Source organism: Antechinus flavipes, chromosome 4 (assembly GCF_016432865.1).
Source record: "Antechinus flavipes isolate AdamAnt ecotype Samford, QLD, Australia chromosome 4, AdamAnt_v2, whole genome shotgun sequence".
NCBI lineage: Eukaryota > Metazoa > Chordata > Mammalia > Dasyuromorphia > Dasyuridae > Antechinus > Antechinus flavipes.
In genome coordinates, this window is record NC_067401.1 from 243,842,750 (window position 1) to 243,867,266 (window position 24,517).

Consider the following 24,517-nt stretch of genomic DNA (forward strand, 5'->3'; position numbering starts at 1 on the left):
CAGCCCTTCCTTTATTGAAATATTTCCTGAAATTAATTCAATTACATGAATCAATTTCAAAAGAATTGTTTGCCAATTTTTTTTCTTTTTAGGCCTAACAGGGACAGAGAAATGTGCCTTTATCAATATTAAAAAACCCCCTCTCCCAAGTATTTAAAATCTTAGAGAATCAAGCTAAAGAGTCACAAAGTCAGTATGTATCAGAGGTTGGACCTACACCTATGTCTCAAGAAAATAAAACAAACTATTTCTCCAATACTTCACTGGGATATTGAAAATAGTGAAAGTTGTTGCAATAAAAATACTGATTAAACATCGCCCCCAAATTAAAGAATTAGACAGAGCAAGGTAAAACTGCTTTATTGATTGCAGTTAATACAGTTCAATAAATATTGATCCCCAAAATGAACTCAGCTATTTATCACAGATTGTTCCCTGGAAAGCTGCATGAAGTCGAATCAAGTGACTTCTGTGGACGTAAACTTGAGTCAATTCTGTTTCTTGGGAAATGAAGCCATGCCAAGCTGATAAAGGGCATAAACTGTTCCTGCGATGGGGATAAAATAAAAGACAAGTTAGAGGAATTGTTCCAAAATCCAAGTATATAAGTTGAAACCTAAAAGAATTTAATTAAATCACAATTATTTTCAAGAAAATAAAAATGCCAACAGATGAGATCATGTCACAAACAAAGCAAGTTGTATTTTCAAAATATCTGAAATTATCTCTAGTAATAACATAGAAGCCGCAAGTAAACTTGATGACTGATGAAAAATTTTTTTTAATATAAAATCTAACTTCCAAGTAAGATATAATTCTACTATTCTCTCAACTTGACCAAGTATTGGAAAAGTATCGATCCAAAGACAAAGAGAAAAAAATAAGGCACATTGAAGGTAAAGTAAATCACATATATTTTTGTCTCTCCACAACGGCTAAAAGTACATATCAATCAATGTCAGTCTCACATCTATTATCATCTCACTTTACAAAAATTGATATAGATTGGAATCACGGGGGAGGTGTCAAAACACCTAGGGAGGCAAAAGCATCTAATACAGATCAAATTTCATATTTTATTATTATTTTTAAAAATTATTAAGGGATCTTGGTAGATCTGTCAATGACCTCTCAAGCATTATCTACATCAATTCTTAGATATTTCTTTATGTGAAATTTCTGTTCTTTGTGAACATTTCCAAGCCTTCAAAATTACTTACCAACAACTGAAAAAAACATGGTGGCTCTATACAGTAGAGCATCTCCTACCCCACCTTTTAGATGCACTGGAATGCTATCATCCTCCTAAGTTAAAAAAAAAAAAAAGTATTAACAAAATCTTGATAATATTCAAAAGACAGAAATATACAAGCCAATAATCTAGTTTCCTAAAACGAATTAAGTATTTTCACTAGCAATAATGCCATAAATGTACTTAATAATTTACTGAAACATCTGGAATTATTCTTGATTGAGGTGCCTATTTTTAAAATAAAGTGGGAAACAAAACACTCAAAACTGAACATATTTTCCTCTAGTAAAAGTCAATTTGAGAAGTAACAAAAGACAGCATGTATAAATACTTTTAGGAAGAAAATGTATGAGACATTACAATTTCATTCCAATAAAAGTGGTATCATTAAATATTTAAGTTTAATAGTAAAAACAGCCATTAGCGCAATTTTTCTACAAAAAGTTTACTTGCTTATTAATAACTTTAAAATGTCAATTTTTAAAAGACTATACAAATAAAATATTGCTTGTAATTATTTTTAACAATATCAGAAAGCTAAATAATAAAATGATTTTATAACAGGTCAGATATATTGTGTTTTACAGCTTTGTCAACAGATAATCACAATTCCATTAAACTTACAAGGGAAAAGAAGGTTTATTATAAAGAGAAACGAATATACACATGGAACCCAAAATTCACAATCCATCAAAAATTTGCATATTTATGATAGTGGGAAGATGGAAGAAGGAAGAAACACAAATCTAAAGGGGTATGGCATAGGGAAGGGGGAAGGGGGAAGGGTGTAAGTTAAGCAAAGGAGAAGGACAAAACCCTTCCTAAAGAAGAGGAACAAAGACATGACGAATTTTCATTCTTTTCATTTAGGAACTTCTAGACCAGGGGTCCTCAAACTTTTTAAATAGGGGGCCAATTCATTGTCCCTCAGACTGTTGGAGGGCTGGACTATAGTAAAAACAAAAACTTTGTTTTGTGGGCTTTTAAATAAAGAAACTTCATAGCCCTGGGTGAGGGGGATAAATGTCCTCAGCTGCCACATCTGCCCGACGTAGTTTGAGGACCCCTGTTCTAGACCATGAAGACAGGGTGGTCTGTTTTTAATCTCCAAGAATCCCAACAGCACAAGCAATTTCTCAGATTAGTACATATTAACTGATGCCTGTTTTGAAGACCAAAGACACAAAGGTAGTGCAGCTTGGGATGCAAAGAACACATTATGTCAGCTTGAGGGAGAAGGGGAAGGAAAGCCATGTTTCCTTCCTTGGTTAAAAATCCAATTTTTAACCGCTCCCCCTCCCCCAAAAAAGGAGAGTAGTGGTGTTAGAATATAAATAATTGCAAAGTCATTTTAAAGCATCATATAAGGTTATTATTGTTATATAAATGAAAACCATTAAAGATGTAATCATTAGATAGTCTCTACAAAAAAAGAAATACCTGGAATAACTTTTGTTTTTCTGGAACTTTGTTTTTAAACTGCCTGACTGGGGCAGCATTTATGGTCCTCTGGGGAATCTGGCGAAGAGCCTAAAGAAAAGAATGTATATTAATAAAATATTCCAGAACCAAAAGGTGTAAAAGCTGAAAATTCCTTCAGAAATCATTTGGTTTAATGCCACTATTTCTGTAGACAAGAAAACTGATTCCCAGAGTGTGACTTGCCCTGTAAAGTCCACAAAACTAAGTTATTGACAGTGCTAGAACTTGCCACCATTTCTGTAGACAAAGAAAACGGATTCCCAGAGTGTGACTTGCCCTGTAAAGTCCACAAACTAAGTTATTGATAGTGCTAGAACTTGAACACAAATCACTGCTTTTTGTGATTTCATTAGTATAGGAAACCTTTCCAATGAGGAAATTTTCTCCAAGAATGCATTACTTATCCTGAAACATCGTGAGTACTACAAATTTGTCCAGAATGAGAAATTAACAGTGACTTGCCCAGCATTACTGATAATTTTTATCAGTATGAAGACTAAGTCAAGTTCTTCTGAGGTCACTTGCACCACACTATATTTCTCTGCAATTATATTAAGAAGCCTTTTAAATTGGACTGAATTTATCCTATCAAAAGCAGAATAAAAATACATGGGAAAATAGATGCAGGAAGGAGCAAAAAAAAAAAAAGGCAGAATATGCCAAATATATGCTGAATTCTTAACTTTTATCATCCTGTTCAATGCACTATAAATCCAATACAAATTATTTAGCTGTAACACAAGAATTAAGACAACAACTACTTAGCTAAAAGGCTTTCCCATAATAAATTTATTTATAATTATGTATTAGGTTGAAAACTTTCAAAAAAGTTTACTCAACAGAAAAAAAAAAAAGCCAAATAAGTGCTTCTTTTAAAAAGTAAATTAAGTTAAAACGGATAAACAGAAAAGTTAGCATTAAAAATAGCCTCTTACTAAAAAGAAAAAGAAAAACTACAAACTTGTGCTCCTTTTCAATTAAGTTAAAACAGATGAAGCACTAGGAAAATTTCTTATTAGAACTAAAAAAAAAAAATTCTTAATATATAAGAATATATAAACAAAAAATACCAATGAGTTATCGGAAAGACCTACTGAAAAGTCAAAGCTAAGTGATAATGAAAAAAATGTACAAATTCAATGGAAGCAACCAGCATCATTATCTATAGCTTACACTCAGCAACTGATAATGGCTGAAATATTAACCTTCAAGAATCCAGGTTTTTGCAAGGCATTTTTAAAACTTGACCAAAAAATTATTATTATTATTATTATTATTATTTTGCTTTCCTGTCATCGGCCCCGAGTCTACATCTTAGTTCTGCTTATTTATGTGAGCTTGGAAAAATCACTTTGTCTAGGCTTCATTTGTAAAAGAAAGTTTTAAAAATCGGTTATTCCAAATCTGCCCTAGGTCTTCTTTTCGAGTAGTTAAATGATCAAAAACTAATCCAAAATCAACAAATTTTTAAAGATTTAAGAATTAGAAGGGCCCTTAGGGAGATTTCTTGAGCATCCCAAACACTCTGCAAGAAGATCAGGTCTAAATGACTTACTTGCCCAAGGTCACAAAGGTAAGTAAAGAACAGGGAGAGTATGTCCAGGGAGAGTACGTTTACATATATTTTTCGTCTCGGGCTAGATGCCAATCCTAACAGATAGTGTCAACTACACAAAATAGGGGGAAAGGAAAAGATGGGCAATACTGAAGGAAGGAGGGTTTGGGACTAGCATTCTCATCCCCCTCCCGCAACATTGATTCTCCCACGCCTGGGGTCTTGCCGTCCTACATAGCAATGGTACTCTCTATCACCAAGGCTAGCTTAGGCCGGTGACATTCCCCTCCGCCGAGGCGAAAAGCATGAGTCCCCTAAGGTCGGGGGTAAGGGGAGGGAAGCGGGGAGGAGGGGATGGGGCGGGGGAGGGAAAGAGAGGCCGAATTGAGATCCTTGCGGAAGTCAGCCAGAGGCCGCAGAGGCCGACCGCCCAACCTGCGAAGGTGAGGGTATTCCGGCTCCTCCGAAATCTAGTGGGTACACCTGCCCCTACTACCCCAAGCCTGAACCGAGCCCCGAGAGTACTTTCCTCACCAGCAAGTTTCGCAGCATTTTGGTAACTTCGGCTCCTCACCAACTGCGACAACTGAACACTTGGCAAGGACAAGAGCTGTACCGGAACAGGAACCGGAACCAGAACCTAAATTCCCTCGGCAAATGGCCCGCGCACGCTCTCTTGCGCAGGCGTCACTCTCCTTTACGCAAGCTCTCCTCGGCGCAAGCGTTACCGCCCTCTAGCGTGGGATATGGGCGGAGGCAAGTGTAACTTGTCCCCGACCCTAGATTGCTTTTATGGTTCCGCTCTCCGGAGCTGTCAGTCTTGTCTGGAACGGAGCTGAAGACCTGCGGCAGGAAGGAACTGCAGGGGAAAAGGTGAGGACGTTTGCAAGTCCAAAGAATTGCAATTTCGATTCGATTCAGTGCAAACTTTGCAAACATTCCCTAGATAATTTTGTTACAAACACTGGGGGAAATGCAGAGATTAGAAATCTAGTCCGAAAACATTACACTTAAAAAAAAAATTATCATCTTAAACTTTCCCAATGTAATCCTCATAGCCATTACTTATATTTAAAAGAAGAGGAATCAATGGGATTGAACAAAATTATCCACACCCGTAATTTATCCCCATCCCCAGCAAAGTGGTGGGAGAAGAGATGCCTTGCATTATTCTTTTTTTAGAGGCTATTGCAATTTATTTGGGAAGGAATGAGAGAATAATACTAGGAGTTAATTAGAATTTTCTAAGTACTGGTAAAAGGACAGACTTGGGAATTACAGGAAAGAAGGAATAACAAATTCTTACAAATTTGGAGGACCTTTGTAGTAAAGCCAATTAACCCTTTCCCGATTTGGAACATCCTCTACCTTATTCCAGACAGGTAGTTTACAAATTTTCTAGGGTTGAAAGGTAGCTCATGAGCAGGACCTTGAAGGCAGGGAAGAACCTCGAGGGTAGAGAACATTAATTACACCAATGGGAATATAATATGTGCAAATGTATGGAGATTAGAGGAGACAGAATGGGATTGAGTACAAGTAGGCCAGTTTAGGTAAAGCATAAGAGTAAAGAAGAATAACATGAAATGAGACTGAACAGATAGGTTACTACCAGTTGGCCTTCAGTAATTTACTAAAAATTTTGCTTAGATCCTAAAGTTTAAAGCTAGAAGAGACTCAATTTGATGTGGATGTGGTCTCTTTAAGATTCCTTTCTTTCTGATTCCCAACCCCTCTTAATGTAATTACCTTTAGATTCACAAATTCTGATCCCTTTGAATTCCAATAGAAGATCCGGACCTGTGCCAACTTGGGACTGCACCCACAGGCCCCTCAAGTTAAATCTCCCATTATAAAAGGGGTTAAGTTGGGACCCCCTTTTTGCAGGAGGTCCCCGGCATGCCAGGACCCTCTGTCCATCGGAACCCTATTTCCGGTGCCCTTCTTATCTCTACCTTCGCCTATTTCCTTAACTATACTTTAACCTTATTTCCAAACTCCATAATAAACCTCTTTATCAATCTAGCTTTTTGAACCAATAAATGCTTTTATTGGGAACTTGCGCTGTCAGTAGACTTCATTTAACTCCATATCCTTGTGCTGAATCCAAAGGAGTTGCAGGGGAACTCCATTTGACTCCCTGTCCCCAAACCTGCCATTAGACCTCAATTAAACCCTAATTTCATTTAGGTACCCCATATCTAGACCTCATCAAATTTATAGAACATCAATTTCCAACCCTCTTATTTTGTATATGAAGATAAAAAACTCTGAGGAGTTGTGACTTAATAGGTCACATCTCATTGATAAGAGAGCCAGAATTCAAACTCAATGCTTCTGATTCCAAAATCTAGTGTTGCTATTCCTGTTTTATTTAATAAGCAGTGGGGATCTCCTGAAAGTTTGCAAAGCAAGGCAATGACATTAATCAGACTGAGGAATTAGAAGGGTTCATTATCTTCCGGAGCTAGTAAGAGTTTTTGTGGTGTAGAGGATAGAGATTTAAGAAAGAACTTGTCTGTGAGCTCTCAATAGAGAAGATTGGGCACCTAGTCTGCAATTTAGCTTCAAAATCACCTGGGCTATTGAGGGATTAAATGATTAGCCCAAAGGCAGGTTTTTGTGAGGATCAAATAAATTAATTATTGTGCCAAAGTTCCCTTTTGATGTCCTGACCTAGTTTCCCCATTGTCCTATTTAGTTATTCTGCCTCCTGTTATAACCTTTCCTTCTTAATATTTGATGAGATAAAGGTCTCCCTCAGTTGCTCTGCCCCAAAACCCCGAGCTATAATCATTCCCTCTTAAATGGTTGATGAGGTAAAGGTTTTATATCTTTAGGTTATAGACATTCCTTCTTAATGTTTGACAGGATAAAGGTTTATCCATTTTAGATGTCATTAGAATATCAGTAGTCTCTCCAGTATCCCCCTCCATCGTATCATCCCAGGTACTTCCCCCATTATGTCATTGTTTTTGTTATCCCATAAAAGAGTCTTGCTGTCTAATGCTCAAGGCTGGACTCTTTGCAATGATAGTCTCGTCCAACCCTGGGACCAAGATCCATTTGGTCCCAGTATATCTCTTCATTTAATAAACTATTAAATTGGTCTATAACCTTTGTCTTGCTCAGTTTCTCCAGCATTACAATATTATTTACCTTAATGGGTCTCTTTATTTAGATTGTTTAAAAAGGAGGGATGAAACTTAATTGAAGATATTTTTAAGTGGATTGTGAGTCACGAGCAATACTAGTTTCTTCCCCCTCAACCCCATAGGCCTTCTAGTGTTGCACCTGTCCCCAAATCTAGACAGCAGTTAACATCTCCAAAGCAGAATAGGAAAAGAGAAAAATACTGTTATCTGACAAGAAAGCTTCTCCATGAAGACTCAGCTCAAACCCCACTTTTAGCGAAGGACTTTCCCCAGTCTTCACAGCTAATATTTTCCCCTCTAAAATTACCTTACTTATATAGATCTTTTTGTGTAGATTTTTTGTACCTATTTATTTACAGTTACAATCATTAGAATGTAAGCTTCTTCAAAGCAGGAATTGTTTTCTTTTTTGTTGTTGTTTCAGCATTTTAGTACAGTGTCTGGGTACACAGTGAGAACTTAAATACTTATGGACTGATATGATGGTATTAAGCAGGAGGAGGGAGGACACAGTTGTCCCTACTTACAGTCAGCTACAGTGACACAAGTTCTGGCCAGTTTGAGGAGTGGGACTCTGTGGTAACTTAATCACTTCAGGGAGCAAATCTGATCAAGGAAGCTAAACCAGGGATAGGTATTTTTACAGGGAGGTTATGTATGGCAAGTCCATCTGATTGGTTTTCCAACTTCTGATGTCATAGTCAGGGAAATGTCAATTACATAGGAAGATGAAAGTCTCCAGAACTTGGAAGGTTCCAAACACTGAAGATCTAGCTATGGGAAAGGACCCTGGTAAAGAAGTCTGTTAGTAAAGGCTAAAAAGTATTTCAAAAAATCAAATGAAAGCATTAGAAAAAAATACGGAAAAAAGTTTTCAATTGAAGAAAGACTTGAAAAAAGAATTAACATCTTGGAACCTTGAACAAAGAAACAAACTCTCTGAACTGACTAGATAGAAGCTAATGACTTAATGAGACAAGAAAAACTAAAATAAAAAGACAGGAAAAAAAAAAAAAACAGAAGAAAATAAAATTTATAACAAAGACCGACTTGGAAAACAGAGCAAGAAATAATTTAGGAATCATTGGATTACTCAAAGGTATGGTCTGAAAAAAATGTCTATATTTCAAGAAATAATAAACTGGTCAGAACTCTTAAAAACCACAAGGCAGAGTAAAAAATAGAAAATAAAATCCATTGGTAACTGCCTGAAAAAAAAATTCCCAAAATGAAAACTCACAGAAATATAGCCAAATCTAGCAATTTCAAGTATAAAACAAAATATATGCAAGCTACCAAAACAAAAAAAAAGATTGATAGGATGGCATAAATTTTAGCATCCACCATTATAAAAGACTACAGAATTTGAAATATTCGATAAGGCAAAAGATAAAGATTTACACCTCAAATAACTTTGCAAAACTAGGTATATTCGTAATAGAGGGAAAATATTTTTAATGAAATAGTTTCTCACTAAAAGATCAGAGCTGAATAAAAATTTGGAAATAAAGGAATCAAAAGGAACAACATAAAACAAGCATACAAGTGAGAAATCTTGGACTTAAGGATAAACTGTTTTACCTTCTTATATGGGAAAATAATATATACATACCTTCAGAATTCTTATCATATTCAAAAGGCATAGAGGAAATCTAAACAGAGGGCCTGAGAGTGGTTTTGTTATATCTTGACTTTAAAAGAAAAGAAAGGAAGATGAAGAGAAATATTCTGGACTAAAGGAGAGAAAAACATGGGAAAGTGACACTTAATTGGGACTGAACAAATAAAAGCTTATACAAACAAAAGGAAGAGATAGGGGAAGTGGGCCACACTTGAACATCATTTAATTTGGTCAAAGGAAGGAAGAAAGGAGTAGTAGGGTATAGAAATATTTGAGTCAACAATGAAATAGGGAAAGGAGGAAATAGAAAAGGGAGGTAATAAGGAAGGGCTAACCAATTCAGAAGACTGGCTTGAACCTGTTAATAAGTGGGAAAGAAGGGCAGGGAACTTCCAGAAGCAGATTATATACTGAGCTTACTCCTTTCTTTTCACTCTGTTCTTTATAAAGAAGGGGCAGAAAATTAAGAGAAGAAAAAGTATGTGAATAAAATGAAGAGAAATATACAAATAGCTATCATAACTGAATATGATTGGAAAGAACTCATACAATTAAAGAGAAAAGCATAATGGATTAGAAACCAGAATCCAATAGTTTTTTTATAAGAAATACAAGTGAAATAGAAAATTGTACACTGAGTTAAAATAAAAATCTATTATGCTTCAGCTGAAGCAAAAAAAAAAAAAAAGCTGAGTTTGCAATCATCGACCATAGACAAAACAACAGGAAAAAAAGGGGATAAACAGGGAAACTATTTAGCTGAAAGGTTAACTAGACAGTATCAAGAGTAAATAAATGCATGCTATATAACATAGTATCTAAATTCTTAAAAACTCTTTAAGTTTTTTTAAAAAGGGGAAATAGCTAATCTGTAAAATATAACCTACCCCTCAAAAACCTTAAGTCTAACCAAAAAGTAAAAAGAACCTGTAAAGAATTTTAGAAAAATTAAATAAAATAGATTTAGAAAAGTATGGTTAGGTACATAATAAATACACAGTCATAAATTACTCTAAGTAATCTTGTTTGATAAAGGCGAAGAACCATACTTTTGGGGCAAGAATTCATTATTAGACAAAAATTACTGAAGAAAATTAGAATGTAGTTTGGCAAAAACTAGGTATAGATCAACAGCTCACATCATATTCCAAGATAATGTCAAAATGGAACATGATTTAGACAAAGGTTGATATAAACAAATTAGGGGGCATGGAATCTTATCTGTGAAATCTATGAAAAAGGGAAGAATTTATGACAAACAAGAGATTAAAAGTATTACAGGAAGTTAAATTATAAATTTGATTACATTAAATTAAAAAGATTTTGCACAAATATCCAATGGAGCTAAAATTAGAAGCAAAAAAAAGTGGGAGGAGCATTTTTTTACAGCAGGTTTCTCTAATAAAGGCCTCATTTTTCAAAAAAACTGAATCAAATCTATATAATAATGAATTATTTCCCAACAAGCAGTTTTCAGAAGAAATCAAAGTTCTTAATAGTCATATGGGGAAAAAAATGCTCTAAATCACTACTGATGAGAGAAATGCAAATTTTAAAAACTCAGGTACATCTCACACTTATCAAACAGACTAATATGACAGTAGGAAAACAATAAATATTGGAGGGGAGTGAGAAAACTGAGACACTAATGCACTACTGCTAGAATTTTGAACTGGTTCAACCATTAGAGAGAAATTTGGAACTATGTTCAGATTATAAAACTATGTAGACCCTTTCACCCAGTTATACCACAACTAGTTCTATATCCCAAAAAAGATTTTTGAAAAAAAAAGTATCTATATATACAAAAATTTTTTTTATTATTTTTGGTGATGGCGAAGAATTGGAAATTGAAAGGATGTCCAATTGTGAAATAGCTGAACAAGTTGTGATGCATGACTATGATAGAGTGCTATTGTACTATAAGAAATGATAAGCAGGACAGATTTATGTAAATTGGTATAAAGTGAAGCAATCAGAACCAGGAGAATAGTGAACTCAATAATAGCAATTGTGTATGATGATCAACTATGAATCAACCATATTCATATATTCATTCAGTTCTAAAGTCTAAAAGACATGATAAAAATGCTATCCCTTCTTCAGAGGAAGAAGAGCTGATAGAGTCTGAAAGCTGATCAAAGCATACCTTTTTTAAACTCTATTTTTCTTGGGTTTTGGTGTGTTTTTACAACATGGATAATATGAAAATGTTTTGCATGGTTGCACATATATAACCAATATCAAATTGCTTACCTTCTTGGAGTGGGAGAGGAGGGAGAAAATGTGGAACTCAAAACTTAAAAAAAAAAAAATGCCAAAAACTGTTTTTACTTATATTTGGAAAAAATAAAGTATATTTTTAAAAAAAGAACTATATATGGTAGACCTCTGGAAAATGTTGAAAAAAGGGACTATACTTATTTCTCAGTTGTGTGAAATTTTGTTAAAAACTGACCACATATTATTAGGGCATAAAGATTTCACAAAGGCAGAAAAAATATTAAATACATCTTTTATAGATCATAATACATTCAATAAAGAGCTATTTAATAAATCATTAACATTAATTTGGGACTAAATAACAATAATAAAGAATGAGTGGGTCAAAGAACAAATCAGAACAATTAATAAAGACAAACAACTTTGAAAGTCTTGGATTTCTGATCAACATGACTACTTCTCACTATTTTAGGACTCATGATGAAAATGCTATTCATCTCAACATACAATGACCAACCACTATTTGAGAACTCATAATGAAATATACAACCTCTAATCAATAAAGATGGACCAGTAAAGGACTGGGGAAGTTGGGAAACATGGCCAAATTTGGAACTTGTTTTTCATGGCCATCTATTTAGAGGTTTGGGTTTTTTTTTTTTTTTTCCTTTTCCAATGAGGGTTGAGGGTGGGAAAGAGAAGATTTTTGCAAATTGTAAAAAAACATATTTTATAGTTTCATCACATAGGTATTAATTTTTTAAAGTTTGACATAATTTTCCAGCAAATCCAGTGGGTTTCTTTAAAGTTCCTTTTAGTGCTACTTTAAATAAACATAATATGTTTATTTATGCATTTCTTTTCCACTGCATATGGTTAGATAAATGTTTTAATTGTGGAAATTATTTAGAATTCAATGGAATAAGCACAATGCTACTCACAAAGCACCATTTAGAGAATCAGACATAAGTAATACTTGTATTTGTACCTTTTTAATTTGTATTCTATACTTTGTATAGGATATACTATGTAACACTAATAAGCATTTTTTGCAGATGTATGTCCTTGATCTATTCTTCTCAATATTGATAACCAAAAAGCACTAATCAAAAGAAATTTATTGTTCTCAGGTTTTCATTGATAACACTCTAGAAATATGATCTATTGATCATAAAGATTTCATAGAAATTTGGTATATGAATTGGTAATGAAGTTCATGTCTCTTCCATTTACTTGAAGTCATAGGCTTTCTGATTGTTTCCAATTTTTTTTTAAAGAATCTTCCCCAATAGATATTAAAATTTTGTTTTTGAATATTTATGAAGGTTGTCTCTGGCATGGATTTTTTAATTTTTTTTTATTTGTATCCCAACATTGTTCCCACTTACATCTTTCTAAGGACCACTGTCTCTTCCTCAGAGTACATTGGGCAAAGAGATCATGAAGGTTAAATACGCTAGTTTTCATCACTGAGCAGCTAGATTACCCTATCTTATAAATTTGGTATTGATTTTTAATCTTTGTGAACTGACTACACATTCTGAAATGGTTTACATCTGTAACCAGTAATTTCCCATGTTAATAATTGATTTCATTTTGGTATGTGCATTGCTATTCAGTATGCATCAAGTATGACATATTCCAACTCTTTTTTTAAAAGTTTTATTGATGTTTCATTTTTACATTTGACCTAATTCCACCTGTATCTCTATCTCCCTTCCACCCAGACACCCATCCTATAATAACAAAGAATTTTGCAAAAAGAAAAAAATCAGGAAAACTGATAAATATCCAAAAATTATAATACACTCAATATTCCACACATGGAGAGGTGGTATCTTATCTTTTTTTAATTTTGCAAGATTCATTCTCAATTGTTTTGTGATTGCCCTTTCCATTTAAGACATTGTGTGTAAGTCACATGTGCTTTCTTGTGTCAGCATACTTCAATTTGCATCATCTTTTCCCTATTCATCATAGCCATTATTTTTTATAAGACAGAATTATTCCATAATATGTGCCACCATTTTTTGTCAATTCTTGAACAAACACATTTGTTTCCAGTTTTTTGCTGTCACAAAAGTACAGAAAATATAAATATTTTGATGTCTGTTTTCTGGTTTTGTTTTTGTTGAGTTTGGATTTTTGTTGTTGTTGTTGTTCTTATTGCTGACCTCTTTGGGGTCAGAAAGATCTCTGACTCAAAAGATTCCGAACTGCCTTCCAGAATGATTGTATGAATTCACAGCTCGTTCAACAATGTATTATATCTGTCTTTTCACAGCCCCTCCTGCTTTGTTTTATCATTGTTGCTAATTTGTATGTGAATCTCAGTTATTTTTTTTAAATTTGTATCTCTCCTACAGTATTGTGTTGGAACTTTCTTTCATACAATTGATAATATGTAAATTTATTTTGAAAAGTGCATACTCATTTTTTTTGCCTATTTGTAGAATTGTTTTTGGCCTTAAGAGACTTTGGTCTTAAATATATTGTTTGATGTGTATATTTCTTGCATACCAAATCCTTATGATGAATTGTGCTATCCGAATCATTAAAATTTGTTACATAATTTTGACTAAGTCTTCACTGTGGCAACATAATCCTTTTACACCCAATTCATAATCCAACAAAATGTAGTAGCTTTTCCAAACTTTTTGATCTCTTCTCAAAATTCCCCCTCAAATGAGAACATTTACTTATTTCACTAAAAATAATTGGGACCATATGCAGATACTCCCATTTCTCTCCATCTCACATCACTCAACTGTCTTCCCCGATACTTCTTCATTTCCATCTAATATGAAGAGGTAATTCCCTCTTATCAAGACAAATGCTCCATATGCACATGCTCCCATTCTATCCTGTTTCCTTCAGCAGATTGCTTCATTTCCCCACATTTTCACTAATTTCCAATCTCAATGGGCTGCTTCCTTTATATTGTATATAAAAATGTCTATGTATCTCCTATCCAATTCCACCACCCATTTCCTCACTTGATCCATAAAGCTGAACTATCTTCCTTCTCTTCTATAGGTAAACTCTTTTGAGAAACTGACCACACCAAAGCTTCCACTTCCTCTTTCCTCTTTGAAACTCTCTAGCCTGGCTTCCAGTCTCATCACTGAATTGATAGTGTTTTCTCCAAAGTTTTAAAATAATTTCTTAATTGCCTTTTCTCAATCCTCAACCTTCTCAACTTCTATGTAGGCTCTGACACTGTCAAAGAACCTCTTCTCTTTTATACTCTCATCTCCTTTGATTTTTCTAGCACTCTTCTATCCTGGTCCTCCTGCATGTTTGTTCCTTCTTAGTGTCCTTTGCTGAATCTTCCAGCTCATACCTGCTAACTGTGGATGTCCCACTAGGCTCATTCCAAGATGTTCTTCTCTTCTCCAGTTATACCATTTCACTCAGTAATCTCATGAGCTCCTGTGGATTTAATTATCATCTCTATCCTGATTTTCAGATCTGCTCATTCAGTTCTAATCTCTTTCCTAACTTCTAAACTCAAATCTCCTATTCTTTAGTAGATCTCAAACTTAGTAATCTCTCTCCAAATCCTCCCATCTTCCTAAATTCTCCATGGAGTCCACCACCATGCTCCCAGTGATCCAGGACTCATACCATAGGGGTTATCCTCAATGCCTCAATCATACTACTCCCCCCAATGTTTACTGCTAAGTCCAGTAAATTCTACTTTTGCAAGTCATATGCCCTTTCCTCTTTTGACACTGACATCATCCTGGTACAGACCCTCATTACTTTTAATAGCCTGCTGGTTGGTCTTTCTGTCCCAAGCCTCTTCTCACTCTAGTTCATATTCCACTCAGCTATTAATCTTCTTTAGTTAAAAATTTCTCTTACCCATGGATATAAAAGTCATGATATACTTACTTCTCTTCTAATTTTATACATGGCACAATTTCTTAATATGTAAGTCATGTTTCATCTTGAATTTATGATACAATATAGTACATGATACAAGTACAAGACTAATTTCTGCAAGATTTCTTTCCAGTGCTCCCAGAAATTCTTATTAAAGAGTGTGTTCCTCAAGTAATCCATGTTTTGGGGTTTAGCAAATACTGGATTATTAAGCTTTATTATTTCCGATTCTTCCTTTCCTAATCTATTGATCCACTTTTCTATTTTTTTTTTTTTAACTAAGACCAAATGTTTTTTGATAACTGCTGCTGTTTAAAATGTATTCTGCAGTGGGTAGAGCCACTTCGCATAGAAGTATGCTCTGTTTCTGAAAGTATTCATGAAATTAAAATGTATAGTTTTTTCAAGTTTTCTTCCATTTCTTGATTCTTTTCCATTTTCCAACATAATAGTCTTCCCTTTGCTCAACTTGGCTTTGAAGTCACTGAGTATTTTTTATTTCATCTTTTGCAACAGATGCTGACACATAAGCTATAGTTATGTTCACCAGAGTACATTTGCTAATGTTCAGTATGTGCAAAACAATGTGAGATGATCAAATGTTACATAAACATTTTATTTTATAGTTTAAATTGTATATGGAAGAACAAATAAAACTTTTCCTCATATTTTCATCTGCAAGACTATCAGTATGTATAGTTTGATTCTTTTAGTTTTATCAACTTAAATGTTTTTTCAATCAAAATCGTATACTTAAGAGCATCAATAATTAAAATAATGTTATAGACAGACTAAGAAATATGCAATTCGTTGTACCCTCTGTACCTTCCTATGCTATTAAGCCACTGCCCTTGGAAGTGAACAGCACTAAGGGCTCTTTGCATTTTTATCACTTTCATGCATTGCTATGGCTAAAAGATTTATAATCTAATAGCCAATTGAGTTTGTTCTTCCCTTGCAGAGTCTTAGGTAATAACTTCGTCTTCATACAAGGATAAGGCAGTGAACTAGCAATTAATGGGGAAAAAAAAACTATCTTGCCTTCAAAAATCTCATTTAGTCATTAAAAACATAGCATCACATAAGAATGCTAAAGCAATGTTTCCAAACTAGAAATTAAAAGATCCAGAAGATCACAAAGAGAAGAGTAACCAATCTGGGTGCCTACTCACTAAGAATTTCTGCCTCTTCATTCAAAACTATCAGCACACTTCTCAATCCCAAATAACCTTTTCTATATGCCATATCTCATATCTTCTTCACATCTCTATTGGCATGTTTTTACTTCTACCTAATACTAACCTTAAAAAGTTTAGTTAAGAGTTCTGATAAGAATCTAATTTTTTAAATAGTTAAGGAAAAGGTCTCTTTAGACATTAACAGTTTTCAAACATAAAAACACTAATACATTCTCTGCCCACCCCCAAACATAGCAGTTATGGATCAGTTTGTATCACCTAAAATTAATGCATATTAGTATCCTGATTGGGAGTATCTATCATTTTTAAAAATTACATTAATTATATTAAATCTCACATTGCTAGAAATATTACATGAAATATGAGGAATTATTAACATTTATTCATTGAGCTTAGGCTGCCATTGAATCTGAATTTCATCAATAAACCCAAGATATTATTAACAAGACATGGCCAATATACCAAAGTAAATCCAGTTTGTTTTTATTAAGCTGTAACAGATGCTAACAAAGTAATCTCTCAAAAATACAAAGAAATTTTATCACCAGTCAATAAACAAATTATATTCCAATTTAACTCTCCCTTTGGTTAAATATCTCTCTACTAAGTAATATGCTTTTCAATTAAAAAAAGAAACCTGCTTTATGATTTCAATAAAATTTCTTAAGCCTTTATTCACTGCATAACTACTTAAAATGGGAATCCTTTTAATACCTCAAAATATTTCTTCCAAGTTAACACACAATCTTTAATGTATTTACTAATCTTCTCCAGCCTATAAATTAGGTGCCTTAAAATTAAGCTCAATTTTTTAAAAGGAGAATGTCACCAAAAAGCATGAAAGTTGGCATAAAGCCTGTAAGATAAAATATTTTTCTTTCCTTATCCTTCACAAAGACCAAATAAATATTCTATATTCATTAGATTTAGGCAACAGTAATTTTTATATGGCTCAAGTAAGGGAAGATAAGAGAGGATTTAGGCCTAAAACATATTTGTAAGATGGATAAACTTCAAAGATTCCATCTTCAATACAGATTAGACAATCGTGGAAAAACTCTTCATTTGTTCATTTAATGGCATCCTCTAGTCCCTCAGATTAGACTAAAATATGGAAGATTTTAGACTAAAAGATGGAAGATATTTCTCCTTATACTACTTGATGTCAATTTATACAAGTGAGAATGAGAGAACCCCATTAATGTAAATCCTAAAGAAATAATTTGTCTAAGTAGGATATTCCAAATGTTGAAAACAAGTGACAAAATCCAGGGGCTAACAATTTTTTAAAAGGCTTTTTATATAAAGAATACATTATACAGCTGTAGAGTCAGATTTTTAAAAGTTTCCGTGATAGTCACATATTAAGGATGCCATGCAACTCATTTTCTTATGAATGAATAAGGTCAGTGTATGATTCCTATAATCAAATTGTAAATTTATATAATATATTAAAACGTGTGGCACCTTTTATACTATTAATCATTATGTCTTTAAATAAGCATATATCTAATGAAAATTAATACAATACCCAGACTTTTGATTTAAAACACAACATGGGATAAACCGCAAATTCAAAATAAATATACCTTTTTCTATGTAAATGTACAGATACATATACTGAAGATTAAATTTATTAAACAAAAATATAGTTTGATTAAATCAAGCCATCTTTTCTTATTAATTAAAACATACATTTTCATGCATGTAGAAAATAACTTTACATCACTTCAAGAATAAGTTTCATTAACAAATTACAGCATTTATTTAATATTGGATATGTATAATTTACCAAGATAGCTGCATATACAATAACCTCCACCATATACATTATAATTTATTATATGCATAATCTTCCTCAGAATTTAATCAGTAAGTTTTAAAGAACTTCGTTTAAAGTTAACACCTAAGAAGACCAACTAAAGGAATTGGCATCTTAATTATACAAGAGGCTGAACATACACTCATACTTCACATCTATGAAAAATGGAATAATTCCTAGGTAAAAAGATTAATATTTTTAATGTGTTCTGGACTATAGTTTTAGTATACAAGTCAAAACACTTACCTGAAAAAATAAACTTAAGTTTGAGATACTTCCAATGGTGATGCAATTTCCCAATGCTAAACATCTTGTAATGAAATATGAAAAAATGTGAGCATTTAAACTTGGTTTATTCTTGGGCAAAAGTACTCTGCCACCACAGAATACTATTTTCCCATTTCAACTTCTCTTCTTTCTTCTCTTGTGAAGAGGAAGCGCCAAGGGAAATAAATGACCAAGACTTTGTGAAACATTTAAAATTAGCTGGGACACCTGGCTTTACTGACTTAAACAAATAAAAACAAGAATTTAAAATTCTATCCAGAAGGTAAGTGGCCTAATCTCTTTAGACATGACTAATAATTTATTCCTATGCTACGTATGTTAAACATGTCCTATTACATCAGAGCTAGGCTTGACATAGATCTCTACTGGATAAGCTGAATCTATTAACCACCTTAACAAAGATGGTACTTGAAGCCTATACACACAACATATGAAAGAGAGGAAATATTTTATTTAGATCTAGCTTTCTTTATCTTCTCAAAACCTTTCAATTCCTGAAAGGATATCAAGTCATAATATATTCTTACACATCTTGTTATCCTTTTCTTCATACAATAAGCATACTTATACAGCATTATGTATGTATATAATATCACCCACAGAGTACAAATATTAAAGCAGCAGATAACATTACATGGGAAAGAGGTTGTATACATCATGTGGTTTGTCTAATAAAAAGCAAACATAAAAAGCCATTTCAGCAGTCACAGTGTTGATATGATCAATATAGTTACAGCTAGTTTTTGTTGATATACCCGTCATATTTTCACAAGTCATCCACAGTGAAGAAGCATGGGACAAGGCTCTTAAAAAAAAAATTAAGAGGGAAAAAAAGAGTTATGCAACCAGCTTCAGAAATGACATACTAACCAGACATTTAGCATTTAACAGCGAGGCTGGATTGGACTGGCCTTGACGCACATGCAGATTTCTTTTCAGAATACAAAATTAATTGGGAATGTCTGCACTATTATTTCTGTTTCCATATTTATGATGAATTACTAGTAGTACAACTCCCAAAAGGAAACAAATGGATCCAACAGTGATGTAAGCAATTCCCAAAAATGGATTTTTTCCTCCCATCCATGAAATGGTGCTCAAGATCATCCGTTTTCGTCCATCAAAAGTATGTACAGGATAATCTGAAGATAGTATAGGAATATTTTTTTATGACCAGTTAGCTTATTTTTAAAACATTATTTAAATTAGTATTTTACATTTTTACAATTCATTAGCAACAATTAATTTATTTCACTTTGACCCTGAGATATAACTTCCTGACAAATATCTAATGGAAAATAAATTCTGAGATTCCTAAAAAATTATCAGGCATGCTACATTATAAGACTGGGGAAGAATATAAGTTATTTTTAATAACCATAAGAATTATGTAAGTGTATGACACAATAATTTAAGAAATGAGAATGTCTCAACAGTAATTACTAAAGTATTTAGATATAAAAACAATGCAGACATTCTTTAATATTTCAGATCTTATTTTTAATATTTTTATGTAGCTTTTCTGCTTTCCATTTTTAACATTAATTTTTGCAATTTAAGATGTTTATAACATGGTAGGAATATGCTTGATATTCAGAAATTAATTTCTTTCAGTATTTAATATTAAATGGGAATTTACTGTTTGATTTATAAAGCAAGGAAATTATGAATATGCAATCTCTCCTTTTACATATATGTGATTAATATATATACACATACATGCATATATATATATATATACACACATACTTATGTATATATGTAGTGCATTGCAAATCTTAAGCACTGTATATCTGTAAGTATCTATGCAAGCACTTATTACTATTACTAAAATAAAAGTATATTTGGTTTGTGTTGTTCCACTAGTCACTTTGGAAATAAGAGCTCAAGAAAGTACTTCATTTGAAAGCATCATTAAATTAATTGAAAGCATATTAATTTGGTTATATGGTCTTTGATGAGAATTATACACACACATAACCCAAATACATACATACATATATATTATGAATCATATATATTAAAAATTCATTTGATTTGCAATTACTTAAAAGTTATTTTTTAACCTTAGAAATATATTTAAATATGGGCCAGTACTTAAAGAAATAAGGAATTATAACTGGTTTTGTTGATAATTTTATTATTTTTTACTAAGGATTAATAATAATCACCCTAAAATTTTATTGTTGTTCAGTCATATTCAAGTCTTCATGACCCCAACTGAGGTTTTCTTGGCAAAAGTACTGAAATGGTTTGCCATTTCCTTTCCCAATTCATTTTACAAATAAGGAAACTGAGGCAAACAGTTAAGTAACTTACCCAGAATCACACAGATAGTTAAGTATCTGAGGCCAAATTTGAACTGATTTAAGTGCTTTATCTAATGTGCCACCTACCTGCCCTTACTCTACTACTAGTAAGAGATACAAGGGAATACTGAGAGATTATCTGAAACCCTTGGATAAATTAGCATTTTTAAACTTCAGAGATGACAAATTACTAATACAAAAAAAAAAATAATAAGAAGTTTCTTAAAATTTAAACAAAGCATATATGAAATAGATTAACTGCATTCAAATGAAATAACCCATCCAGAGAAGCAATGTAGTATAATAAAGAACTGGCACTGAAATATGGAAAACCTGAATTAAGTCCTATATTTGACATATATTGGCTCTGTGAAGGAAATCACAAATCCACCCCTTATCCATAACTCATTCATAGTTCTTATACATCATTAATTAGTCTCATATTTTCAACATATTTAAGATACCTGATCATTGCAGCATGCTAGTTTATGAGAGGATAAATTTTAAGTATTTTTGCCACGCAACGTACATGAAGCCCTAATGCAGCACTGGAAATATATTAATGTCATTTTCAAGGAATTTTTCTGAAAGCCAAAATTTGTACAAATGAAAGAAAAAGCATACTCTTTATCAATATCCTGGGGGGGAATAAAAGCAAATAAATAATATATTACGGTGACATATACTAAAAAAGAAAATTCAGCCAATAAGACGGTATTTAATGATACCTCAAAGAACTTTTTATAGATTTGTAACAAAAAAGGATACTGTAAGTGATTCTCAAAAGGTATTGTCCAACGGGTAAAGTTGGATGCAATACACCCTTTTTTTCTATCAGACGATAAAGTTTACGAAAGGTAGGTAATGCTGCAGTACGCATCCATACAATAAAATCCTCATTTATAAATCCATTGTTTTCAGGATCTTCATCCAATTCATATACTGGTTTGGGCCAATTTAAAGGCTTTGTTGTACCTGCAAGGGAAAGGAACAAAACTTTCATTCCATTAGAAAAGTTTCATCAAAAGAAAAATATACACACACATACATAAATAAGTTCATATGTATGTGTGTGTGTAATTAAAATATTCAAGATTTTTTTTCTAAATCTTTAAGATTTAAATATAATCATATACTAAGTAATTTGGAATTTCCTGTTTTGCAAAATACAAACTGATTACATTAATAACAATTTTTAAAATGAACATTTAGCCAATTATAGAGCAGACGTATAAAACACTAAAATAAGCAAAGGAAACATTGGAGTACCTTTCAAAAGACAATTTTTAAAATGTAAAGATAAGATAATGGTAAAAATAGGGTATACCAAGAGCAAGATAAACTTTTGATTTAAAAAAAAAATCATCTGATATTTTTATTTTTAGGGGAAGACTAAGCCACAACATGATATAACAGTAATTTCATCAAACTTAAATGTAAGAAGAACTAAGTTTGAATTCCAGCTCCAAAGTAACTGTGAGAACTTAGGCTATTTAATTTATCCTTGGATTTTTTTTCCTGTAATATCCAGATAATAATACTTATGCTGCCTACCTCAATAGTTATTATATGGAAAATATTCTGTGAACAACTCTAAAGCAATCATATAAAGATTTATCTAAACTTTAAAATGCAGAATGTTTATGAAACAGTAGTAACTACAGTTATCCCTTCCATATTATGGGGTGGAAGGGCACAGCACCCTCAAATATGCAAAAACCATACAAAATCTTTTGGTCCTCCCTTTGTTCTAATGAAGAAGTCTGAATTATTATGATAATAAAAGATAAAATATATTGTTTATATTTCATGCATTTCTGTGTTTCCAAACTTTTCCCCATCTGTTGGCTTTCATATATTGTCTGCAGCTTACACAAAACTCCCCAAAAATTCCCATTTAATTTCTTATGCCAACCCATAATATATCTAAACTTCAATGGGGAAATTCACAAAGTGGAAGGGATAATTGTAATTTCAGGATTAATGCAGGATACATACCCTTTGATCCGCAGTGTTTCTATTGGGCTTATACCCCAAAGAGATACTAAAAAAGGGAAAGGGACCTGTATGTGCCAAAATGTTTGTAGCAGCCCTGTTTGTAGTGGCTAGAAACTGGAAAATAAATGGATGCCCATCAATTGGAGAATGGCTGGGTAAATTGTGGTATATGAATGTTATGGAATATTATTGCTCTGTAAGGAATGACCAGCAGGATGAATACAGAGAGGCTTGGAGAGACCTACATGGACTGATGCTAAGTGAGATGAGCAGAACCAGGAGATCATTATACACTTCGACAACGATATTGTATGAGGATGTATTCTGATGGAAGTGGATTTCTCTGACAAAGAGACTTAACTGAGTTTCATTGGATAAAGGATGGACAGAAACAGCTACACCCAAAGAAGGAATACTGGGAAATGAATGTGAACTATTTGCATTTTTGATTTTCTTCCCGAGTTATTTTTACCTTCTGAATCCAATTCTCCCTGTGCAGTGGGAGAACTGTTCGGTTCTGCAAATATGTATTGTATCTAGGATATACTGTAACATTTAACATATATAGGACTGCTTGCCATCTTGGGGGGGGGGGGGGGAAGGGAGGGAGGGAAAAAAACGAAACATAAGTGATTGCAAGGGATAATGCTGTGTAAAAATTATCCTGGCATGGATTCTGTCAATACAAAGTTATTATTAAATTAAAAAAAATTAAAAAAAAAAAAAAGGATTAATGCAGTATATGCAATGCAATACAATGCAAATGCAATGCAATGCAGGATGCAACATACAATCTTATGAACTGACCCAGGAACACTAAATTAGGTGACTTGCTCATCCTGAACACAGGTCTTTCTGGCCCAAGGCCAGCTCACTATTATATTACTAAAACTGTTTCTAAAGCATATAACAATTTACTTGTGGAAAAAAAAGTAAAAATAATAAATATTTAAGCTTAAATGCACACTTCAGGTTATGGGGGGGAGGGAGAAGGGGAGGTTCCAGTTTTTTTGTTTTATTTTACAAATTTTATGTAATATTTATGTCTTAAAATAACTTTTTTTTTCCTTACCTTTAAAAACTTCAGATAGGTTACCTCCAGGTGGATTTCTGAATTTCACATTTTTATCTGTCCACCAAGCAATACCTTTCTTATGGAGAGGAACACGTATGGGTAAACTTTCATTCATGTGAAACAATTCTAATGTATCTAAAAATGAGATTAAAAAAAAAAAGATATAGTGACTTTTTATTGCTCTTGGGGCTTCTTTTTCTCTATTCTCTTTTCTGCTTCATTTGGTTAGGGTCAGATTCTCCCTAACAGTCATGAAGACAATCAGTGATTTGCTGAACTCATTAAACTGATGAAAGAAAGATATAGGAGCTCCTGAAGAAAATTCCTCTGGTTCCAGGCCATACATGTGGATTTTTACAAAGACAATACAAGTAGAAATAATAATAATTTGATATTTCTACTGCATTTTATTAAATAATAAAAATTTATAAATTAGTATAGACATGGTTGATGTAAAAATCTCTGGAATCAATTAGAACATACATACAAAAATATATTAAAAACAGGAATTCTGGACTCCACTGGCATCCTAATAAAGTCTGTGAACTTAAAATATGTTTCAAAATTTAAAAAAATACCAAATTTTAGTTAAAAGTTAGTGAAAATAAAGATTTTTTTTCTACCCATTTCACAGTTCAAGATTGTTTGTG

The 24,517-nt window shown here is 32.8% G+C and overlaps 2 protein-coding genes across 2 annotated transcripts in view; both read right to left on the reverse strand.

Moving 5' to 3' along the window:
- Positions 1-344: 344 nt before the first annotated feature.
- Positions 345-4,941, reverse strand: LOC127561918 (cytochrome c oxidase subunit 7A2, mitochondrial). The gene is made up of 4 exons (XM_051997279.1): positions 4,824-4,941; positions 2,693-2,782; positions 1,221-1,305; positions 345-547 (listed from the first exon to the last, which is right to left on the reverse strand). The coding sequence occupies exons 1-4, from the start codon at positions 4,839-4,841 to the stop codon at positions 489-491; spliced, it is 252 nt and encodes an 83-aa protein (XP_051853239.1). The 5' UTR covers positions 4,842-4,941; the 3' UTR covers positions 345-488.
- An 11,901-nt stretch (positions 4,942-16,842) lies between these two features.
- Positions 16,843-24,517, reverse strand: part of TMEM30A (transmembrane protein 30A) — a 49,888-nt gene continuing 42,213 nt past the window's right edge. Inside the window, exons 5-7 of the mRNA XM_051997278.1 lie at positions 23,865-24,002; positions 21,563-21,769; positions 16,843-19,627 (exon numbers count right to left, since the gene is read on the reverse strand). Coding sequence (XP_051853238.1) covers positions 19,434-19,627; positions 21,563-21,769; positions 23,865-24,002 — 539 coding nt within the window. The 3' untranslated portion in view covers positions 16,843-19,433. The remainder of the gene's footprint in view (positions 19,628-21,562; positions 21,770-23,864; positions 24,003-24,517) is intronic.

Bases quoted from the DNA above. Each gene is read 5' to 3' on its own strand.
- LOC127561918 (XM_051997279.1), bottom strand. The intron at 1,306-2,692 runs GTATTTCTTTTT...TTTTTAACTTAG, and splicing joins AAAAACAAAAGTTATTCCAG to GAGGATGATAGCATTCCAGT. The intron at 548-1,220 runs GTAAGTAATTTT...TCCCCATCGCAG, and splicing joins CATGTTTTTTTCAGTTGTTG to GAACAGTTTATGCCCTTTAT.